The sequence below is a fragment of the Nicotiana tomentosiformis genome, chromosome 11 (assembly GCF_000390325.3).
Source record: "Nicotiana tomentosiformis chromosome 11, ASM39032v3, whole genome shotgun sequence".
NCBI lineage: Eukaryota > Viridiplantae > Streptophyta > Magnoliopsida > Solanales > Solanaceae > Nicotiana > Nicotiana tomentosiformis.
The window spans coordinates 23,242,560-23,260,245 of NC_090822.1; the positions used below are offsets into that span (position 1 = coordinate 23,242,560).

Sequence of the window (17,686 nt, forward strand, 5' to 3'; positions counted from 1 at the left end):
CAAACATTAATTTGTAACCTTTAAAAATGGAAAGCAATCTTCTATAATATGTCAAAATACACAGATAATATAAGAAAATCTTTACATTGAAAGTGCATATAACTAAAACTCAAGAAAAGCAAAGAAGAAATACCCAAATACGACTTTACTCCAAAAAAAAAATCACATAAAACAAACAAAAAAACTACTATTCTTCGGTCCCAAACAAGTTGGACTCAGCTATATGAATCCTGACTAACCATGTTACTCCACTTAAACTCATCTCATGCCAACAATTATGCAAATACAAATAAAAAGTGTTAGAAGTTATGTAAGTTTTCTAAATGTGTAAATCTCAAAAAGGCTAAATCACTCCTATAAAGAATAGGACCTACAGTAAAAAGTGTTAATATCTAAAACATATTCTCAACTAATATATCATCTTCTTCTTCTTCCCGCCTAGTGCGCTAAGCTCTTGCGGGGTCCGGGGAATAGTGGGGTCCCGGGAAAGGGTGGACCAAAAGGTCTATTGCACGCAGCCTTATCTTGCATTTCTACAAGAGTTTGTTTCCACGGCTCGAACTAGTGACCTCTCGGTCACATGTTTCCACAAGGCTCTCAACTAATATGCATAGCCTATAAATATACCCCAACAAAATGCACCCAAAAACCCCCATAAAACAAAATTAACAAACAATGAAGAAATACCCGAATAAGATTTCACCCTAAAAATCATATTCCAAAAATAACTAGGTGGTCGGCTATATGAATCCTTGTTGACAACATTACTCCATTTAAACTCATCTCGTGTCAATATTATGCGAGTACAAATCAAAAAATTGAAAGATATTAGAATAAAAATTCATTCAAAAAAAAAGAAAGTACTAACCCTCCAGCGTTTCAAGCGGTCAATAGGTGCGCTCTTAGTCCTTGGAATATCAAAAGGACTTCCACCACAATCCATAGACCTGCTACTGCTGCCATTAATCCCAGCTTCCAAATCCTCATTACTATTCTGATGCCGCCTATACGGCGACGTTTTCACATTTTCTTCACCACTCATCTTCTGTGATTGTCGCAGGAGAGATGACACCAGATTTGACACAACAATTTTTTTTCTCACTGTATTATTTTCAAATCTCATATAAACAAACACACCAAAAAAATCATATAATTTTACTAGGGTTTATCGCCTAACACCGACCAAACCACATTAATATTTAAAATACCAAGAAAAACACAAATATATAAGTAAATAAATTCTTTAACAAGGCAGATCAACTACTTTAAAACATATATTTAACCAAAATCACTATTTTCATCTCGAACTATGTGCCATTAACCTTAAAAAAATCTTTTAAAAAAACATACATACTGTCTTCAATTTTACTGACACTAAACCATATATTTGTGAATTATTTTACTGTATTTTGAATTTCATAGAAGAGAATGTAGTGAGAGAGAATTACCGATTGTTGGAGTAACCGACGCAATGTGACAACTGAAGTGCAGAGAGAGCAATGTAAAGTAAATTGCTTTTGTGTTTTCGTAGAAAGTGTTAGGAAGTTTCGTCCCCTTTTTAGGAGGGTTTTCAAAGAAAAAGAAGATTTTTAAACTTCTCTTTTATAAATTGAGACTTAGTTTGTACAAGCGGTCCTACACATGGTACAACGTCTAAATTGTAGTAGTATTTTTAAAAAGTTTCCCTTTTCGGTTTTTTTTTAAGTGTAAATGTGTAATACGAACATAATTACTGATTATAAACAGTGATATTTTTTCCGCATTACCACAAAGAATTCTAGTGTAAAAGAGTGATTTTTTTTCCTCACAATCATCAAAAATTGTGATTTGAACGATAATTATTTCTTCATTTTTAATTAGAAGTTTCGGGTTCAATACTAAAAAAAGGCTAAAGAGGGACTTCAAACAAATTTGGATTAATCGGGCTTGGGTGCAAAATAATACAGCAAGGAATCAAAAAAGTAGATATTCCTTAGGGTTGTTAATTGCAACTTTTTCTATTTCAATTTATGTCTTAGTTTGATGGGTACAAAATTTAAGAAAATAAGGAAGACATTTAAATTGTGCGATTTTAAATTAAAGATATGTATAATGTACCCAAATATTCTTGATCTTGTGGTTTTAAATATGACATATAAAAAGTTGGAGTTATAGAATTATTAAATATAAAAAAATACATTTTTTAAAAATAAACAAAAATAAAAAGTAAGACACATAAAATGAATCAGGAGTATGATAACCTACATACAAGGTAAGTAAGTAAATCTATTCGTAGATAGTAAGTCTTGCGTGAGGAATAAGTGAACGCTAAAAAGACTCTATTTTTTACTTTTTAAGTAGGAAATTAAAGTCAAATTTGTAAATGCATTTATTGATCCTTTCTCATGAAGCAGGCCAATCTGCCGGGACCACGCTAGTCTTTAGCTTTTTCATTTTCTCAAAAAAACGCGTTTGTTTTTATTTTTTAAATTTAACCTTACTTTTTTGTTTCTTGAATATGGTATTTTGGAGTAAAATATTTATTTCTTTCTTTTTTGCAATAAAAACAACGCGGTTTTTACTTTTGTTGTATCTTGAGGAAGCCCTAAAAGGGAGGCACGTTGGAGGATACGTGGGATTTGGTGGAACCTACTACTATTGCATAACATTATTAAAATAATGACTATAGTATATAATAAAAATACGACAAGATTTTAAGTATTGTTTGTGTCACTTACTAATTATGCTGAGATTATAATAGTAAAGAAAGTGACACTGTATAATCACTCTCAAAATAATAGCCGCAAAAATATATTTTTTGAATATATATATACATTTTGTATATCATATATAAAAATTATACAAATTTTATATACTTTTTCGGCTAACGAATATAAATAGTTTTTGACGCGGGTTAAAAGTGATAATACTTCATTATAGTACGGTATAATTAATTGACTGATTAACGAAAAAAGGACAGTATAATGTACAAGGTATCCCGCGTTCACGCGACGTTCGAGAAAGGATCACACTATAAGGGGTGTTATTTAGACAGTCTAATAAGGGATGAAGCTATGTATGGCTAAAAATGGTCGATTGAACACCATTTGCCTAAAATTTATACTATATATAGGATAAAATATTACTTGTTATTGATTAAAAATATATTTTGACCACCTTTATTGAACTTTCTGACTTTGTCACCGAATCTAATTGAGTGATTAACAATAAAGGATTATTATACATGAATTATTTACTATAAAAAATAGTTTATCTTTATTTGAATTATTAGTAATACACGTATTTTATTATTCTCACATAACTTATGATATCAATGGAAAACTTTTACAAAATTTATACTAGATAATTAATTGCTTTAATTCTACAGCCAAACGACTCTTAAATTAAATCTTAAAAAATAAAAATTGTGAATATATAAATTTATTTACAAGGACAGATGGGTTACATGCACCATACCAGATATAAAGGACATTGTTGTGTCTCAACAAATACCCCACATGATTATGACTTTATATGAGTCATTAAATATTAATTTCCTCTTCTGGGGGTTAACTACGTGTTTCAGAGAAGTATATTTTTTTATATTTTGGTATTGTCTGGTTTAACTGAAAATGACAACTTAAAAAGGGCGTATCTAATTGTTCCTTTAAAAGTATGTATATTGTTTATTTAGTGTCATAATTAGGTGGCATTTGTCTGAGTTTTCTCAGAAACTCCTTTTGCTAACTCCGTTTAGTGGAGAAATGTTTGTTTGAGAAGTTTATGCAAGAAACATAATGTTTTTAAAGATTTTCAAATTCATTTTTTTAATTAAAAAAACCCGGATTTGTTATTGATCACTATTATGGGTTCTCTTCTCTCTGTTGCATGTGATTACTCTAATTAAGATGAATTATTGTACAATAAAGTTTATTTTTGGAACATGATCTTGCCACTAGAAGTGTATCTATCAAGTATCTTACTTCAGAAGACAACGGGGAAAAAGTATATATAATAGAAGAACGCATTTTAAAAAGGATCGTGAAACCTATACGAAGTTTCAAATAATATGGTGATTATATATACAATTATATAAACTATTGTGTGATGCTATTATTTACAGACAACAATTTTTCTTGCACCAATTATAATTCCTAGTATATTCCTCTAGTTAATGGAAAAATACTAATGGCATTGTACAATGCGGAATAAAACCAAATATAAATATATAATATCGTGATTATGAAAATTCTTTAAAATATAGGTTTCATATTTTTCCTATTGTACAATTTAGATTATTAGTCAGGCAAATAACCCAAGAAAAAAAAACAAAATGAAAGCAATATCAGATATTGGAACGTACCACAAAAACCGAAAGGCTCCTCGTCTCCCTTGTTTCTTCTTCTTTTAACTTTCAGAAACTGCTAAATATAAAGCTGAAATTTATAGATGGAAACTAAGATAAGAACTCCTCTTAAATAAATAAATAATGCAAGAGAGAGAGAGAGAGAGAGGAAGAATAAAAAAGAAATACTTCAATTCTTTGGCTATAAAAAGGAAATGATGATGAAACCTTTGACTTCCATTACCAAAGACATTCACTGTTAATTATGGTCTACTGCCCTTTTATATCATTCCTTACATTAATAAAAAATATAAAACATAAGTATTCGCTTCCTTTCTTTTTAATACTATATTGTTTTCCTCTCTAGTTATGCTTCATTCGAAAGAAAAGAATATTTTAAAGAATGCCAAATGTTTATATTCAGTAATCGCCGGATGCAGGCCCTTTATGATAACGAGATTCTTCACTTTAATTTCCTTTTTTCTGTTTTTAATACTCCATTAAAAACAACTGATTAGTAAATTGCATTTTTAACACGTATTTGTTCCAGCTAGCTATTTAACAACTAATAATAATATATTCCAAAGCAAGACAATCCAACCAAGAAATGTTAAATTGCGACCATCTTATCTCATAAAGATTAATTGTTAGACAGTAGTACTATATTTAATTACTATTATTATATTATTAGTACGCGGTTCTTACATGAATTAAGCATGTGAACTTATTGTCAATAACAGGTGACAGTGAGATTTCTTTTTTAATGCCCTCAACCTCAAGCGATGTATTATCTAGAATATTCGTGTGGACGCGGCATTGCAATAACGGGCTTATATGTCTGACATTTTTCATTTGTCTTAGGTTCAAGCGAAGGCATATATATATATATATATATATATATATATATATATATATATATATATATATATATATATCAAGTTAGACGCGAAATACCCGAAAATACGTCTAAACTTGGTTTGAATTATTAATTTCATCCTTAAATTATGTCTAATCTTAATTACCCTAAACTTGGGTGTCCGGCCCTACATTTATGGGGGCTTTTAATGATATTAAATCGTATGATCGTCTCAAACTATAATTAGTAAATATGAGAGGATATCCTTGTTTACTTGTCCTAATTTACCTTTGTGTGTAAATTGCTAGGAAAAGACCGTTAAAAAAAAATAAAAAAATCTGTGAGTTGATGAGTCATGAGCAGCTGATTTCACGTTAAGCATCTGTCAAGGGGATATGAAAGCCAGCAAAGCAAATTTGAAAGCAAGTTTTTGAGTTGCCGACTAACAACTCCCATGTGACAAGAGCGGGTTGCTTTGGTCGTGATCATCTTCCACTTTTAATTAAGAGGTTGTGAGTTTGAGTCACCCTAAGAATAAGGTGAGAAGTTTTTGAAGGAAGGGAGCCGAGAGTCTATCGAAAATAATTTCTCTATCTCAGGTCTCTACCTCAAGATAAAGATAAGACTTCTTTCCAAATCTCACTAGTAAAATTATACTTTGTTATTGTTGTTATTTACTAACAACTCCCAATCACTTTAGCACCAAAGACAAGTAAAGAAGAAAGCGACTTCTTATAAGGTGACAAGGGCTGATAAAGTGTGAAAAATTAAAGATGCTGTCAAACCTCTTCGTATACTTTATTTGTTTCGATATTTTTTGGTTGTTATAGTAAAATGTTATTATAATATATATATATATATATATATATATATATATATATATATATATATATACAGTCAGATCTTTTTATAATAACTAGTCATTATAAAAGTCAAAGTTTTTCTCGAAACTGATTTTTATGTTATGTTATAATATATGTGTTTTATAATAGCACTTTATTATAACAGCCAAAAAATATCAGAACAAATAAAACTGATATAAAGAGGTTTGAGTGTATAACATAACATAAAAATTGGTTCAGAAAAAAACTTGATTTTTATAATGAATTCCTGTTATATAAAAATATTGTTATAGAAAGGTTTGCCGTAGATAGGATAAAAATATAGTGCAATACGATAAAGGGCTTAAACTTTAATCCAACTTAGATATTAATTAGCATACCGACCTGACTAGTGCTACTTTCATCTTTTAAGATATTCCTACTTGACGCGACTTATCCTACGAAGTGGAACGTGAAAAGTTAATGTGAGATAAAAAAATTCAATCGTCCCCTTGTCTAAGCTACTTTTGTCTATTCTTAGCTTTTCAAGGAAGAGAAATCTTCTTATGTGTCGACCTCTGTTCAATTTTGGAATCAGACACGGTATTAATGGTATTATTTGTATATTATGGTCCATTATAATTTTAAAAATTAAAAAAATAATTATTTTAGATCTCTTATATGTAAAAGACAAACCTCTTATCGATAAAAGTAAATCTCTCATGTGTAAAAAAAAAGAGGTAGGGTCATAAAACTAAAAATAAATTGATAGAGACACAAATTCAATTGACCCGTATTAATGTGGGTATGCAGAATATAACTACAGTTATAGATGGCTTTTCAGTTTTAGAACCGTCTATTCGGATAATAAATTCATTAAAGGTTTCTGCTACTAAGGGGTCATTTGGCATGGTGTATAAGGAAAACTAATCATGGTATATAATTTTGTATAATTTCATTTCAATATTTGGTTTAAATTTTGAATTATATATAATTAATTCTTATATAACCTAATACAAAATTGGTGTATTATCTTATACTGACAATAATATGGAATAATTAATTCATGTGTAACTTATACATGGATAAAGAAATAAAAAGGATAAAATTATCCTTGTCTTTTTCCTAGAAGCAAATGAAGTTCAAGTATCCAAGGGTATAATTGTAAACTCGTTCTTTTTTAGTTTAAAAAATGAATAATTATTTAAATGATATGTTGTATGTCCAATTTTACTGCAATGAATTAAACACCCAACAAAAAATAATTTATGTATTACTAATTCCTATATAATTAATCTCTACATTATAATTCATGTATAATATTGTATCTTTTCTGATCTTATATTTGTATTATTGTCCTCTTTAGTCAGGCTTGACACGATTTTAAATGTGTCGTAAAGGTTTAAGGATATTATTAATGTTTCTTTCTACAAATAATATTTTTCTTGTGGTTTATTGATGTGAGATTTGCGTGAGAAGTTACTTATATTCTTTTAGAAACTGAGCATCCTCATTAAGATCGGAGCTCCACCATCTCTTCAGTATTTTACATAATTACATAATTCAGATTGGCATAGTCATTTGATCAGTGCCTGTGAAAAATAATAGATACAGTCACACTTCTTTATAACTGCATCCCTATATAACTGTCATTTATTATGAAAGTCAAGTTTTTTTTCGATCCGATCTTTTATGTTATATTATATGTTTTCCATAACAACGCTTTACTATAACATCTAAAAGATATCGGAACAAATACGACTGTTATAGAGATATTTGACTTTGACTGTATCAACTTAGTGACAGAAGTGGGTTGCTCTAGTGGTAAGCACCCTCCACTTCCAACCAAGAGGTTGTGAGTTCGAGTCACCCCAAGAGCAAGGTGAAGAGTTCTTGGAGGGAGGAAGCCGAGATGTATATCGGAAACAGTCTCTCTATTCCAGGGTAGGGGTAATGTCTGCGTATATCTACCCTCTGAGGTAAGGGTACCACGGCACTCGCTCGCTTCGCTAAAATTCTTACTATGTATATAATATGTCTGTGAAGAAATGTATAAATGGATAGAGTGGCACTCAGAAGTCACAAAGTGAAAGCGGGTGCAATTAGTTCAGCCATCCCTTTGAAGGCTTTCTTTGGCCTCATGAATGCAAGTTCAATTCCCTGTTGGAGCAGCTCCTTTGGTTTTTCAGTTGAGCCCTAGGGCTTCACCTTCTTTCCTTCTTTTTCGGTTCTTTCCCTCCTTTTATTACTTGCTAAGTCTCTCTTCTTCATTTTTTTAAACTTTCTATTCTCATTTTGTTTCTATCATTATACCTTACTTTATGAACAATTATTTTTTATAGGTAATTTGAATTGATTTTAATTAGCATATAATTTTTTTATTTTAATGAAACGATATTAATTTATATAGTGGAATATAATTTGAGCAATATCTTCCATTGGGTTTTGAAAAAAAATTAAATAGCTTGATTGATAGTCGTTTTGAGTTGAATATCATAGGTTGAATGTTGAATATTTTCTTTGAAAATAATTGTCATATAAGTCAACAATTAAGATGGAAAAATAAACAAAGAACAATACAAGTAAATTAATCTAGTCAAACAAAGAATATATAGTGTAGTTAAGGTACTCTTTAACCAAATATTTATATTGGAGGCACTCTTTCATGAAATGTTATTTTTCTTTTGCATTTTTATTTAGAATGTGTATAAATTAAGCGTTAAAAATTTGAACTAAAATCGAACTTATTTGCTTTGTTAATGAAAGACTTATTCAAATTAACCAAAAACTAACCGAACCGACCCATTATTCTTAATCTGTCTTTGTAGTTACTGACATGTATATTGTATGCATAACATGGTGGCACCCGCAACCTTCGAATCCTGGATCCGCCTCTGGGCCTCCCCAGACCTCACTAGTGGGATTATACTGAATTGTGTCTATCGAAAATAACATCTCTATCCCAAAGTATGTCTGCGTATATCTATTCTCCTCATACTCCATTAATGAGGTTATACTGGATTGTTGTTGTATCTAACTTAGTCGAACTGTCGAAGTAAGCATAACATAGAGATCTAGACCGCATCCGAGGGTTCCTATTTCATTCAAATTCAACTATGGGAGCTGATTTCAGACCGAAGCCGTAATACTTCAAGTCAAACATCCTTATATTAATTTAATACCAAATCAACAGTGGGGGAACAAATGTACATAAAGAAGCCGTAATTCAAGTAGAATATGTTGGTTTATTTAAAAGGTCTACGTCACTTTCGTTTGTACTTGTCTTGACTTTAGTACTTCAGGTTACATCTTTTCCCAAGTTACGATACTTTTTAGTTATATTATGTCTTTTTGGTGTACTCTTTGTTTGTATACGTATATTTCTTCATTTCTAAATCACCATAAAGTTAAGCTACAACTTACATTGAAAAAGAATCGTATATATGTGGATGAACGAAGAAAGACAGGTTAATATCCACATAATTAAAGAGAGAATAATCTAATTCTTGTATCAATGCTAGTGCACAATTAATCTACACCACCGACTAATTTCATGGGCGGATAGAATCGCTCCATCTCTATTTCATAAGTCTCATGTTCAAACTATGAGAATGAAAAAATTCTGGTAGTGAGCATTTCCCTCTTACACAGGCCCTTTGCGGCTTGTATTAAGAGACAAATGTAGTGTTAATTTTTATTATGGTTCATTTGAACGTAATAGTATTGGTTCATGCTTTGTATATCTAGTAAAAAATCAATACATAATAGATTTTAAGCCTAGTAAATCAATGAGTTGTGATAGAATCACAAACTTGAACACACAAAATTTAAATTGTAGATCCGCCTCGATATATATATCTTGATTAAACAAGTATGTAGCTTCCAAGTACCAGATGGTTAAACAAAATATGCACAAATTACATAATTAAGAGGGTTAAATCAACAACACTAAGAAAGTGTAGCACATTAATTTCATGGCTTCATCTAAGCACTACAATTTCTTGTCATTTAATTAGTTGCTAAACGATCTACATCTATATCCAAATGATTCAACAATGCGTAATTAAGTCGATAACTAACCCTTAAATGTTTTTTCTAACAAATTAAATTGATACTTCTAACTTGTCTTTCACCTTTTGTCAAACAAAAAGTAGACTTTAAAATCTTGATGAAAGGGATAACTAGTGAATTTTTAATTGGGAAATGACACTGTATAGCCGCACTCAAAATAATAGTCAGAAAAATATATATATTTTGTAATTGTTTTGTACATATATACATTTTTATATGTTATATGCAAAAAATATATAAATTTTATTTGCGGCTACTGATGGTAGGTTAGAATCACGTGTTTTAATCTTAGTTTGCACTCTAAACACTGCATTTTACTTGTGGTTGGGCTTGAATAATAGTGATTTGCACTTATTATGTGTTTTATGCCTTGTAGAAAGTGATTTCGAGTTAAAAAGATATTCGGGAGCTAAATGGAACAAGTTGGAGCTTTAAAATTTAAGTAAAAACTCAAGGGATTACACGGGATCGCGTTCGGGGGTCGGAAGCGAAGTGTGGATATCAAAAATAGACAAAATAAATCACTGTGTAAAAAATGCACAGCCGTGCCGTATGGGGCGGTGCAGCAGTAGAAATTTCTGCTGTCTGTCATAACCTGCTCTCTGAACTTTTCCACTAGCACCCCGCATGGGGCGGCGCGAGGCGCCTGTGTAGTTTTCTCAAAGTAGTTGTCATGTTTCGGCTTGGAAAAGGTAATTTCGCATGGGCCCACTCTCACATGGTATAAATACACCAAAAAGACGTTTTTGAAGGGACTTTTGACCTTGGAACCTTTGGGAGAGCATTGGATGCTACAAGACACGGGATTCCATCATCTTTCTACCAATTCAATACGCGAGTTTGGATTGTAACGTTAGATTGATGTTTTCTCATTCTTTATTATATTTTGTGATGACTTCCTCCATGATTATAGAGTGGTTTATCTTAGGGTTTGACGGATATGGTGCTTTGATAAATATTTGTGGATTTAAACTCTAGTTCTTGCTTGAATTCATTTATTTGAATTGTTGCAACTTTATTCATCAGTTTATTTAATCGAAAGATGAATATCTTGGTGATTATCTTTGCATTATTTTGTTTGATTTAATTCATTGATTCTCATAAATAATCGAAAGAGCTTGTTGAATTGTTGATTGAATCAAGCTAGGAGAATATTCGAGAGACGTTTCCTAAGGACCAATTCATTAACGCATGCTTGCATGCTTCACAGTGCTTATATTAGTTCATCTCGTAAAGTTAAGATTTAATCGAGGGAGGAATCTTCTACACATTTGAACTAATCATCGAGTGAATTCGTGAGAATCATTAGAATATTAAAGTGAATTAAACTAGAGTTAAGTCTCAAATAGCTATCTTGCACCTATCATGTCAAACCCTTATCCCTCGCAGTGATAAGAAATCACTCTGCGAATCCCCGATTCCTTGATGTCAATTGTCAATTGCGTTATTTTAATAGTTAAACTTAGATCATAATCATTTAACTCATGTGTTGATCCTCTTGAATAGCGATTAAACCGCGAATTACTTGAACATTATTTAAATCTAATCCTTGTGGAGACGATATTATACTATACTATCTTTGATTAGCGAGTATCAATTTCGTGTTGTGTTTTGCGCTCGTCAGCTACCGGATGTAAATAGTTTCAGTCGTGGGTTAAAAGTGATCTTTGCCCTATTTATTTTTTATGACGTAATGTTCGGATCATCTTGCGCACATCTCAACTATTCAATCGATTATATATTAAATTCCACTAGCATAGATATCAAGTGTATCTACCTAATTCCGATCTTTTAATTTGTATTCATCTCACTTCTACATCTTCTCATCTTCTCTCATGTGGATACTAAACAATAAAAAGGTATATGTACTCAACTTTCATTTTATTAGTCATTTACAATTAAATTAGGAATTATTACACAAATATTCGACTAGGATCATTATTTATTTTTTCTAGCCGGTGTACTTTGTACATGGTTATACCCATAATGTATATAAAGTATACATATATTATAAATCTATCGGTTATTTTTAGTTTAAACGATTTGGTGAACTGCTATTAGGTTAACTAGTATTAGCAATCGCGCAGATGCGCGGACACTAATTATGTCAAATATTTAAGTTTATTCGATTATATGTAAATAATCTTAAAATTTAAACTTTCTCAGTAAATATAGATAATCATTGGATGTTAATAATAAACACTATATGAAAAAAAATTAACCATTTTTTCTATTTTTCTTTTTTGATATCATTCTCGCGCGGTGTCATTGGATCCTAAAAATAGTCAGGAAGCAAAATAATAACTCATATTTATGGCAAAATAATCAAATATTGAGACTATGAATGACTCTTTGGATACGACTTGACTCTTTTACTACTACTTGAACTCTTATTTTGTGTGTTGATATCTCTTAAAAAATATATTTTTTTTTTAAGTTTCAGTTTCTAAAACTTTATTTTTCAATAATAATTATTTTTATAATAATATAAGTGAAAATATTATCCTTAATTCAAAACTCATTTTAGTTGGCTATCTATTCTTTAGCCAGTGAATTGTTTTTCCACTATGACTCTATTTTGATATTTGACATTAACCATGTTAAATATCTGAATTATTTGAATTATATGTAAATAAACTTAAAATTTAAGCCTTCTAAATAATTATAGATAATCGTTAGATATTAATTAAGAAACACTACATGAAAAAAACTAACATTTTCTCAAATCTCGTAGTGATAATTTTATTTTTGCATTATTCTCATTGGTGTCATTAGAACCTAAAAATAGCCACAAAGCGAAATAATAACTTATATTTATGGCAAAGTACAAAGGTTGACACAATATAAACGATTCTTTGGTTACAACATGATTCTTTTACTACGACTTGAACTCTTATTTGGTATGATATTATCTTTCAAAAAATATTTCTATTTTGAAATTCCAATTTCTAAAACTTTATATATATTTCAAAAATGATTATCTTTATAATGATACAAGTGAAGATATAATCCTTAATTTAAAATTTACTTTAATCGGTTATCTAAAAATTTAAATGATTCTTTAGCCGTAAAACCTTTATTTCATTATGACTCCATTCTAACTTTATCGATATCTCTAGCCACAGATTTTGAATTTTTAATACCCTATATATACACCAAAAAAAATTATTCTTTGGATCATTAAATGTTAAATTAATTGATTGTTATTATATAACATTGCATATATTGTCTTAAAATTGCCAAGTAATTTATTTTTCGACACCATACTTTGGCTTAACCTCAATGCAAACTACTCAAATTGCATTTAAATTCAAATTCGAATATCATATCAGTTTGTTAATTATTGTGATTTTTTTTAAATGACACACAATGCAAATAAAAAATATATTCTAACATATCCTTATCTTATAATCTATGTATTTGAGTTGAAAAAATATTTGAATTCGATGAGATTAGCTTCCAATTTTTTTATATTCAACAAAGATGAAATATAAGAAGAAATTCGTTGTCATCTCTTATTTATGGTTTTTGGATCTTTCATATATCTTTTTCATATTTATTTTCTTTTATCTTATATTTTATGTCATTCTTTCTTTTGTTAAAAAAAATTAATTTATTTCACTTTAATCCATATATAATATGTGTATAATCGTGTGTTGTCGGTATATCATCTATTTATATTAGCTATAAAAAGTAAACAATAAATCTGGCCTGATATTTATGTAAATATTTCATAAGTTTTTGGGTTTTTTGCGTTTATCCATGATACGACTTCTATTATAATAATTTTAAAAACTCTCTACTAATTTTCAAAAATATCTTATCTTTTTATTATCTTTGAAGTAGAAAAAAGTAAAGAGTTCTTTCGAATAATTTGTTTACATTTTAAAAAAACTTCACGTCATATCAATTTTTTTTTAAAAAATATACTCTTTGTTACACTTAAAAATCACTATAGAAACTATCAATTAGAAACCAATATCTCTCTTGTTGAGTTCGAGAAATTTTTTTTTTTCACATAATCTAATGATTTAAAACTAATATTCTTCAACGAAAAAAATATTATACCCTTGCAATATTGGCTTGACTGCAGCTAAATGAAGGGGTTTCAACTTACACCCTTCAATTCCTAGAATGTGCTAAATTGAAATTAATGATAGCAATTGTATAACCAAAATTTTGTTATTTGTTTGATGTCCATTTATACAAATTGACTATTCAAACAAATATTCTTCAAAAAGAAAAGATTTTTTATTTTATTTTTAAATATTAACTGATTTTTGTGTTGTTTCTTTCTCTGGCATGTATGTTTACTTCATTATATATGTAAGTAAACTTTTATTCGATTTTTAAACTCTTTTTTGTTATTTGGATAAACATAGACGTGTACCCTATATATTACATTTATTTTAAAATAAATTCGCTTTATTCAAATCTAGCTACAGCGTTTTAAAGAACTATAATTATAAGGTTTTAAATGTGAAAGAGTTTTATAGTTATAAGGAGTATTTTTTTTTTTGCCAGAGGCGAAGTAGTATTTAAATAATTAGAAAAGATAACCAAAGTTTCTAACATGATTGCATATGATTATTAACCGAATTAAGTATGATAACATGATTAAAAAAAAGATAAATTTTTATTTTTAATTTAAATTCGAATTTTAAAACTTAATCTATAAATTCAAAATTATCTTTTAATTCAAATTCAGTTTATATATATATAATATTTGTATTTGACTAACATAGTCTAATATAGAATAAAGTTACTATATACTATTGACATTTATTAGCTTGCCATTTGACTTAACTATAATGTCAATTATATATGGTAACTTTATTCATTTAATATATATATATAGAGAGAGAGAGAGATTATTCTTCATTCACGGGCTATGGTTAATCAGTTTAATAGAAGAGTCTGAAGAGACTAGATATTTCCATGAAATTAAAACTTAAAGTTATCGATGCACTAGTAAAACGTACTTTAAGCGTCTTATAATATAAGTAACTCGAAAAGTACCTATATAATGATCAATGGGAGCTTAATTTATCCTTTTATTTACTTGATCTATTTCTTTCGTTGCATAGCAGTTGTGTATAACAACTAATTAATTATCTATATATTAGTGTTACTTGTGGCTTTCCAACCTGCAAATCACGACCCAGAGCAGTACCTTTCTTGATTTTACAGTAGAGACTAATATTATATAATCCTTAAAATGGAAGTTTAGGCTTTGGGCATAAATATGAAGCTGGAAAAAAGACAAACGTGCACTTTGAGAAGTTACATTAATTTACTTAGGAGTGTTTCTTTTTGTGGACGGTGGATTTATTCTGATTGTCTGTTTAGATATATAGTTTAAAACTCGTAAAAATCGAATTTAACTTAACTGTAGTTATTTTTACTTTCTTTCTTTTTCCCAACACTTTTGTAGGTCACGGATTTGAATTGCGAAAACAGTCTCTCGCAGAAATTAGACCCTTGTGATCCGGCCATTCCCTGCATCCTCCGCATAACGGGAGTTTATTATACTGGGTTGCCCTTTACTTTTGTAGGAGAGTTGGAAAGACCCTACTAATTTGATAGACACTTTTTCTTTTTTCACACATTTATAAGACGGAACAACAATGGTCTGAAAGCATATTGAATGTCAAATTGTTATAGTACGTTTGGAAATTGTGACATTAATCAGAATATCCTCTACACAGTCAGATTTCGTATTAAATTGCTATTTGTAACGAATCAATATATATATTCTTTATTCTGCTTATTAAGCACGATAACCGTATAAAGATGAATTAATTTGCCAAACTTTTGCAAATTGCAACTATATGAAGAAAAAGTAAAGAAACCAAATACAAAATTGGCTGAACAAGCTCCGGAGTACATTGGTTTTCTTAAAGGAAAAAGATGAGAAGTGTGGCTTGTATCGAAAAATCAAATGGACATGGACGAGGTAGAAGAAAATCCAAATAATGAAGTTGTTACATAATTATATAAGTACGTTTAAACTTTTAGATTAGACGGTCACATCATTCATATTTAATTTCGCCACCCTTTTGATTTGGTACAGTAGTTTTTTTTTTTTTTTTTTTTGGTCAAGTCTACTAGTACTAAAGTCAACGAGGCAAGTAAGAATTATTGCAATGTAGTACCAAAAAGTTTGTTCTTTTGCTTTTTTTCCCCTCACTTTTTTCCCGGATAATATCTAGATAATAGACTGTCCATAGACAACTTAATTCCTACTGAAATACATCAAACTTCCTGGAAGCTTAAGCTCAGAAACGCACATATGTCCTTTCTATCACATTATCCAAAAATAAAATTTTGTGCTTTAATTGTAAAAAAAGAAACAGTATATGAAAAGAATCAAATTAATGCACAATTATTCATTTTACTTTTACCATTTTATGTATGGATATAAAGTGAAATATACTTGCCTTGTGAAAAATTAAACGTTGAGGTGAAGGAAAAGTCCTCAAGAATCAATCCAAATAGGCAATTTCTCGAATCCACCAACCTAAAAAGAATTAATACAAGGTGTCAAGAATATAATCAAGAATCTAAAGATAATATTGAAGAAATTAAAGCCAAATGCGCGTAAAAATTGAAATAAAGACAATTCTTGGTTCTTACTCTGATGTGACCAAAAGGCAGAATCACTTAAGCTCAAAGTGTTTTGCTATTACTAGTTGTAAAGTTGGAAAGTGAGAAAGGAAGATATATGAGAATTATTGCAAAGACTTCAAAAATACTAAATTGATGTCACTCTTTATATTGCAACTAATCCTTTTTCCTTTTATATTTCTGGTTATAGATTATGAGTAGTTGACAAGTCTTGGTCATTCTAATTGGCTTTAGGAAATTTCCAGGAAATTGCTGAGATGACCATGACACCATTTAAAGTGGAATTGAAGGACATGCCATTTTCTTTTTCAGAAAATAATTATAGTAATTGATTATGCATAACCAATGTGCTGTTATGAAAGATTGATAAAACAGATTTATTGGTTTAACTTTCTGATTAATGGTATTGTGCTCTTTTCTGTCTTGTGTTTGAGCTATTAATTTCTGTTGTGTGTGAGTGAGTGTACGGCTGTTTTTTTTTCTTTTCCTTTTTCATCTGCTTGTGTAATTGATTAATATGAAATATATTATCGCGCTTTGTAATTTTGAGATGGAAAATTAGAAATTAAAGGTGGAAAAATTATCACAATTTATATAGTTGCTTTTGTGTGAAAGGTATCTCTTGGAATAGATCATTAATCTGGGAGTAAATCAAACGCAATATTAGATTAAGGTTGGGATTTCCCATCATTAATCTATAGCATATTTAGCCAAACTTCTAAAATTAACTTATTTTTAAAATTATTTTTCTCACCAGTGCTTTTCAGAAAAGTACTTTTGGTGCTAACTAGCTTGGGTTTGGTTAATCAATTATAAAAGTACTTTTGAACAACAATTAGTTTGGTCAAGCTTTTAAGAAATGTTTTTATATTATTTTGCCAAAAGTGTTTTTCAAAAAAGTATTTTGAGAAAAATCTACTTTTTTCAGCTTTTCAAAAACATCTCAAACATTCTTTTTCCCTTATAAAAGTTTGGCCAAACATCTTA

General features: G+C 29.5%; 1 protein-coding gene across 6 annotated transcripts in view; it reads right to left on the reverse strand.

Annotated features, from left to right (window-relative positions):
- The window catches only part of LOC104096724 (calcium-transporting ATPase 8, plasma membrane-type), a 33,253-nt gene extending 16,396 nt beyond the window's left edge, over nt 1–16,857 (reverse strand). Inside the window, exons 1-4 of one of the 6 annotated variants that reach the window (XM_070188060.1) lie at nt 16,709–16,857; nt 16,513–16,592; nt 4,343–4,415; nt 869–1,101 (exon numbers count right to left, since the gene is read on the reverse strand). In XM_070188060.1, coding sequence (XP_070044161.1) covers nt 869–1,042 — 174 coding nt within the window. In that variant the 5' untranslated portion in view covers nt 1,043–1,101; nt 4,343–4,415; nt 16,513–16,592; nt 16,709–16,857. Of the gene's footprint in view, nt 1–868; nt 1,102–1,448; nt 1,571–4,342; nt 4,416–4,513; nt 4,575–16,512; nt 16,593–16,708 lie in introns of those variants that run through there. The other 5 variants (XM_033656267.2, XM_070188061.1, XM_018770992.3 and 2 more) reach the window with 5 other exon arrangements.
- Nucleotides 16,858–17,686: the final 829 nt, after the last annotated feature.